General features: G+C 37.8%; 1 protein-coding gene across 1 annotated transcript; it reads right to left on the bottom strand.

Moving 5' to 3' along the window:
* Positions 1 to 1,074: 1,074 nt before the first annotated feature.
* On the bottom strand, positions 1,075 to 3,198 carry CDC42EP3 (CDC42 effector protein (Rho GTPase binding) 3). Its single transcript, XM_010180954.1, has one exon. The coding sequence runs from the start codon at positions 2,911 to 2,913 to the stop codon at positions 2,146 to 2,148; it is 768 nt and encodes a 255-aa protein (XP_010179256.1). The 5' UTR covers positions 2,914 to 3,198; the 3' UTR covers positions 1,075 to 2,145.
* Between the last annotated feature and the right edge of the window lie 3,263 nt (positions 3,199 to 6,461).

Genomic DNA, 6,461 nt, shown 5'->3' with positions numbered 1-6,461 from the left:
TTCTGCAACAGTGAGACATTTTTCAGCAAGCTAAGCCAGGATGAAATTAAGTACAAAATATGACACAGCAAAAATAACATGATTGCAGTAGCTGCTGTAAGAATATGTTTCTGGTTTCTAGAGAATACTTATTGAGAAGTCCTGCAAGACAGTGACTTTTCATTCAGCAAATACTTCTAATGTTCTAATCACGCTATTTGAAGCTGGCCTACACAGAAAATGTCTAATTCCCCATTTCACCCCAACTTCCCCTGTACTAATGACTGACAGATTTTTCCAATGAAACTTTTGACCTAAATTCTCATTAGGTTCTAAATCCCCAGGTCTCACAAGAAACATGTGGCCAAGCAGAGCCTTGAACCTGCTTTCTAAGATACAACAAGCACTATAGTCACAGAACCACTGTTCTTGGATCATGAATGCGCTGGAAATATGATCCAGGCTTACACACAGAGAAGATGAAGTCGAAGGCAATTAAACATTATCTTAAAAATCTTGGCCATTCTACATCTCAGTTTCTCATTTACAGGAATACAGGAGACCATAGCTGCATGTCTCATTCATGCACAATAACGTAAGTGCCTAGCTGGAAACAGGGACTCTGTTCCTAAAACACACTGAAGGAATAGAATTAGTTACCACTGACTGCCTAGAAATTTTGAAGATAAATGTAACATATATTAAATCATCCATGACTTACATGTTCTGATAAGAAGAAGATAAATATCATTGTCTAGTGAAGAACAGTCTACAAACCTTCTCAGGATTTTGCCTAAAGCCTTCAGTGAAAGCTGCTGGAACTTTGCCTTTATCTTCACTAGGATCAAAGTGTTACTCTCTTGTCGCCAATCACTTAAAATCAGCGTATATCCCAGAGGGTCCTACCTGCTCGGAGTTTGCCCTTAAAACGTCAGGAAGTAAAACAAATTGGAGAAGTCAAGTTAATTAAGATAGCAGAATTGATCTTTCCCTTAGTCCCATATTTCTGCAACTCTACTGCAGTCTGTTGCATTACAGGAAAACCCAAAACTTCGTATTTTGGTAAGGCTATGTATTGAGTAACAAAGACACAGCAATTTAAAGTTTTGTTTATTGTATTGCACAAGATATCTATGCAATCCGTGTAGGTACTGTATTAAAGGATCCACATTTCCCAAAACATTGGCTGTTACAGCACACATCACAAGCATTGTGAATAACCAGTGCCGCCTTCAAAAATGAAAATAATCGGTTGCAAGTTCAGGCATGTGTGGCAATAAATGAAGAAAAAAGCAAGGAGTATCAATACATATTTCTTGTCAAACACACAAGTATACAATTTTCAGAAGAGCACCAATAATGCCAAGCGACTACTTTGATGAGATACTGTATGTGTAGGCTCTGCAGTAAAAAGCCAATATGCACACAAAAAATATATTTCAACTTTTAAAATAATTTAACCATAATATTTTGCATGTGTCACCTGTTTACAACATATAATTTCATATACAATGTCAGGCCCAAGCCTCAACTTCTGTAAATTTGTGCATACTCATTTAAAGCAGCTTAGACTCTGGACCAGGTGTCAAACTGAAAGAGCCTTCAAACTGTTCACATCTGAATACAGAGCTGTAGTATAAGACCAAGGAAGTAGTTACAGTGAATGTATAACAGAAATGGTACTATGGAAAATGAAGAAAAACACTATCAAACCCCCAAACATAAGGTTCTAGAAAGAGGCCTACGTGTAAAGTGATGTTGTAATAATTTATTGAAGTGAATAATTAATATCAGTCTCCTTTCTGACACTTAGAGATTCTCATATATTCAGAAGCCCACAGAGGCGAACTAACCAAATGTCATAATCAGTATCATCCTCAAACTCTGTTTCTTAAGTTTCTGATCATTAATACTGGTACTTAAAAAACATTTTATATTTGCTGAAAACTGTTATTAAAATTTACCTTCCTGCTATGAGAATTTAGTGTAATAAAAATCATGAAAAACAATAGATAAAAAAATAGTATTTTAAGAATATTTTTAGAAAACCCGTCAAACAACTGCAAACACAGCTGATTTTTAAGTGTCTTTACCTTTGAACTATGTTTTTTTTTGTTTGCTTTTGTTTAAGTGAACGACTTCTAAAGCAGCAAGGGAGTACCAGCTCTAAGATTTGTTCTTGTCCATTACGTTAAGGACCTCATCCAAAAGTGAAGGTCCCAAGTCAAGCTGTAATGAGAGAAGAGAGCCTGCAAGATCTGACAGGGATTCTTCTGACTTAGTCTTAGTCTTGGTTAGTTCACATGAAAGCTGACTGTCATCAAATAAATCAACTGTTTGCCAGTCAGTGCAGCGTTCAGAAGAGCTGGATGAGTGACTGTCTCTACCATTAGTAAAATGCGAAGAACCACCATTTTGCTCCCAGATGTCGTCTTTGTACATTTCTCCATCCTCCATCTGTTTACTTTTCTCCTGCAATTTTTCCTCTATTACTGGCTCACAGCTAAGCCTAGGATTTCTTGATGACCTGATGGTTTCTTGCTTTGAATTAAATGTCACTGGTGACAATAAGGGCAATGTAAGGGCTTGAGAACCCCCAATGGCAGGAAGGGAAATAGCATTTTTGAGCACTGGTGATGGAGTCTCTGTAAACATTGATTCAGAAGTGCTGTTTGCCCTTAAGAATTCATTGTGGCCACCAGATGGGCTAATTCTGGTTTCTCCTTCATTTCCAGGCAATAGCTCATAGTTGCCCTGCAAAAAGGAGATGTCTCCAAAAACATCATGTTGTCCCTCTTTTCCAATGTGTATGGTGTGACGAAAATCTCCAAGTGGTGGACTGATCATATCAGGAGACAAAATATCCCTTAGTTTGAATTTCTTCCCTTTCTTATTGTTAGCAGCTTTCAAGTAGATGGGTGTCTTGGCTGGCATCTTGCTTGGAGTTTTCTGAGAGAGCAAGTTATTAAAAAAAAAAAACAAAACAACAAAAAAAAGGAAGGGGAGCGAGAAGCCTCTTACAAAGTCAGTTATTCTCAGGAGACTTTCAGCGTTATCAACGTTACATCATCTCGAACCACTCTTGCGGATGAAGTCTCATTCTTCTGATGCAGAGCACTGTGGAGCATGTGAAGATGAATGTCTCCCACTGCAGATCTTTCCAGGGTAAAGCACAAGTTTCAGGTAAGTTAGCGACCCAAATGCTCTGCTACTTCCAGAACTTGAAGAAAACCTGCATGGGATACAAAATCAAATTATCATTAATTTATTTTTCATGCTTCATTCAGTCTTGTTTTACAAAAAAAAAAAATAAATTAGTAACTGACAGTTCCAGCCGGCAGATTAGCTTTATGATGTTGCTTCCCTTCATTAGGCAAGATAAAAGAGTTTAGATTTACAAGGGCTAGCTAACCTTTCTCCGACTTCATAGCTTTTTTGAAGTCGGAGTTTCTTAGACACGGTTGCTGAGCACAATTCATTTGATAAATATCACTGTCTCAATCTTTCTTCTCCTTATTCTGGCATTCAAAACGGTGATCTTTGAGAGTGTAGGCAGAAACACTTTTATAACATTCAGAAACATTAAGCTTTTGGTAGACCCAGGAAAACTGAGAGAGTCATTCAGGAAACCTTTTTGGAAACAGAGTAGACCACCTTGGATTAGAGAACTTCTGATACCCCCATTTAGTGCTGGAACTCCCACAAACTGTTACCAGTAACATTTCTGATAAGTGTGCCTGTTTAAAAGGATAAGTTTAGGTGACTGAAAGGAGAGCTAGTCCAGGTCTTTACAATTAGTTAGAAACATCTAAATGCAGTAGTTTTAGAAGAGACTGATTCTTATGACTACAATCTTTAGACTACAGGAATTCTTCATAGTGATTAGTCATAGACTGTAGCTCATGAATTATGAGCCATGAGGTCACAGTGACTCAGAGTTGCTCTGTGCAACCCAATGAAACAATGTTTGCAAACCAAGTCTTCCTATTATAATGATGTCTGAAAAGGCTGATAAAGCAGCCCACAAGGGCTAACAGGCTATTGGGTCAACAAGTTATGAAAAAAAACACTCTTCAGTAATGCTTTAATGGTGTACTTCTTCCTTACAGTACCAGTTCCTGACTCTTGAGCAACCTCAGAATAAGAATGCATTTTTCTGCTGGAGATGTTTGTACTTTCCCCTATTTAGTCCGTGGACCACCAGGTCACTCCTCATCAACAGAATACTTAACTCTGAATCCCTCACACTCTGTCCATCACCATCCTCACTCCATAAAGGAGTTTGCAGTTTTTGCATAGAAAGACTCTTCTATGCAAGAAGTGAAGGGAAGCGGAAACAATGAGTACTTTTGCTGCCCTTTTTATCCATGCCCCAGCAGATATTCTCCTTCATCAAACTAAGCCCAGTAAGAATTGCCAGTTCTAAAACTTGTACTGTATGGCTATACAGCCAGATTCTCAATAAGTATTTAAGCATTTGCACAAATCCTTTAACCCAAGTAATTAGTTCCTACACTGAGTTACTCAACTGTGCCTCACAAGGGGAGCTGGGCATCTAGCCAAGTTAGTATTTTGGGGTTTTTTTGATTCATACAAGTTATCTACTGCACTTCAGATATCTCAGAAAAGCCCTCCCCAGAACTGTACAACAGATATTAACAGATGAAAGCTGTCAAACAAAAGAAGCTCAATTTTCTATAAGTTATGAGAACATTTTATACTTTTAAACTTATTTTTTGTATTTGATTGTATAAATCAATTAAAAGTACTTCAAGTCTTCCTTCTGCTCAACAAAATGGTAATACATTAGAAACTACAGAATACTAGGAGATTCACACTACATACTAAAACTCCACCAACTTAACTTCATGTCAGTACTGTAAGATCCAAAAGTAAATCCTAAATAAGATCTCTACTTGTGCCATGCCCCATGGCAGAACAGAAATGAATTAGTCAACTCAGTTACCTTTTAGTTTTAAACTGGAAAATTCACTGCCTTGTTTCCCATACTATTATCACTCATACTATTATCTACCCAAGCAACCCATTTAGCTTAACAAAATGTCCTCAACTCTGAATAGAAAACTATTCATGGCAAACAAAACTGCATGGTGAAGTTATTTTATCTAGTGAACACAGCTCTATCTCACTTCTCAGGAAGAACAGGCAGAATTCCCCTGATTCTAATTCCTCATTCTTTCAGATCTTTTAATCTGGAATGAATGGCAATGTGGTCCAAAGTCACGCCTGTTGGCCACTAGTTTAAAAATGAAAGACAAATCCTAGCTCATTCAAAGCATTCATGGCTTCCACCAGTTTGGATGTGTGGATCAAAGTCTAGTATCACGAAACTCCACAAGGAGATGTCAAAGAAATCTGGAGGACAATGAAACATCTGAACATCAAGAAATACTAAAATCAAGTGTAAAATATCTTTAATATAAATAATCCATTTTTTACACACAAGAGCAGCACTGTATTTTATTTAGCTTGTAGCTCAAGGGGAAAATGCAAAGTCCCAAAACAGAGAAAACTTTTGGGCATCCAGATCTCCATTACTTCCTGCACTATGAGAGAGCCCCAGTAAGGGGCAGTGTAAAACCACACTACCTCAGAGGACGCTGCAAGAGACTCGAGAGCCAGGTATTATAATCCCTCTCTATGCAGCAGTCCCTGTATTTATGGAGGCCTTGCCTTCCATTTGGCCACTACAAGAGGCTTTATATTTGAAGGGGATAACTTTCACAATTATGCGCTTACTGCAAGCATCGTTTGCTCTGCTGAAAACAAAGGCTGCCACTGCTGCAGATTTCACTAGCCATGCTATCTGCGAATTACACCTTGTAAATACAAGATACAGGTTCCGCCCTCAATGGACAGGCTTTCCACATACAGCATAACAGAGGCTTCAGAGCAACTGTACTTCGTTCCTGCGTACCTATCCTCCCTGACAACTACTGCCCAAAGGGGTACAGATTTTAAGCTACTTTGAACAGCTGAAATATATCATAAATCTGGGAATATTCACTCAGCCTAAAATACTGGTGTTACTCATACTTCATTTACAATTAAATAAGGAAGAACCTGTATCAATATATAACATGTGGGGTGTTGTTTTGTTTATTTGGTTTTACGTAGTTATTTTAATAAGACAAAAAAAATTTTCCAACTTTAGAAAATGAAGAAAGGCTCAACGAGTCTAAGCCTCCAGCTCAACTCCTGCAAAACTACAAAATTAGTCCACAAAATTTTCACAAGAACCTTCCACACTGCCTGCATTCAGCAAGATTTAATGAAATCACTGGTACAAACAGGCTAAGAGAAAGGACAGAACACACCCTGATCTCGATACTATGCAGTAAATATCACCTTGTCTTAAAATAAAACCTTTTTCTGATCTTCTAAAAGAGTCTCTGTTTTGACTAATTTAATCTCAGTAACTAAGTGAATGTAAAGCCAAACTGGAAAGCTGAATGAGAAAT

The sequence above is a fragment of the Mesitornis unicolor genome, unplaced genomic scaffold (assembly GCF_000695765.1).
Source record: "Mesitornis unicolor isolate BGI_N332 unplaced genomic scaffold, ASM69576v1 scaffold16333, whole genome shotgun sequence".
NCBI lineage: Eukaryota > Metazoa > Chordata > Aves > Mesitornithiformes > Mesitornithidae > Mesitornis > Mesitornis unicolor.
Note: the sequence above shows the minus strand (reverse complement) of the source record. Positions and strands in the feature narration are given on the sequence as shown.

Coding starts and splice junctions, on each gene's coding strand:
- CDC42EP3 (XM_010180954.1), bottom strand. CDS start 2,913: ATGCCAGCCAAGACACCCATCTACTTGAAAGCTGCTAACAATAAGAAA.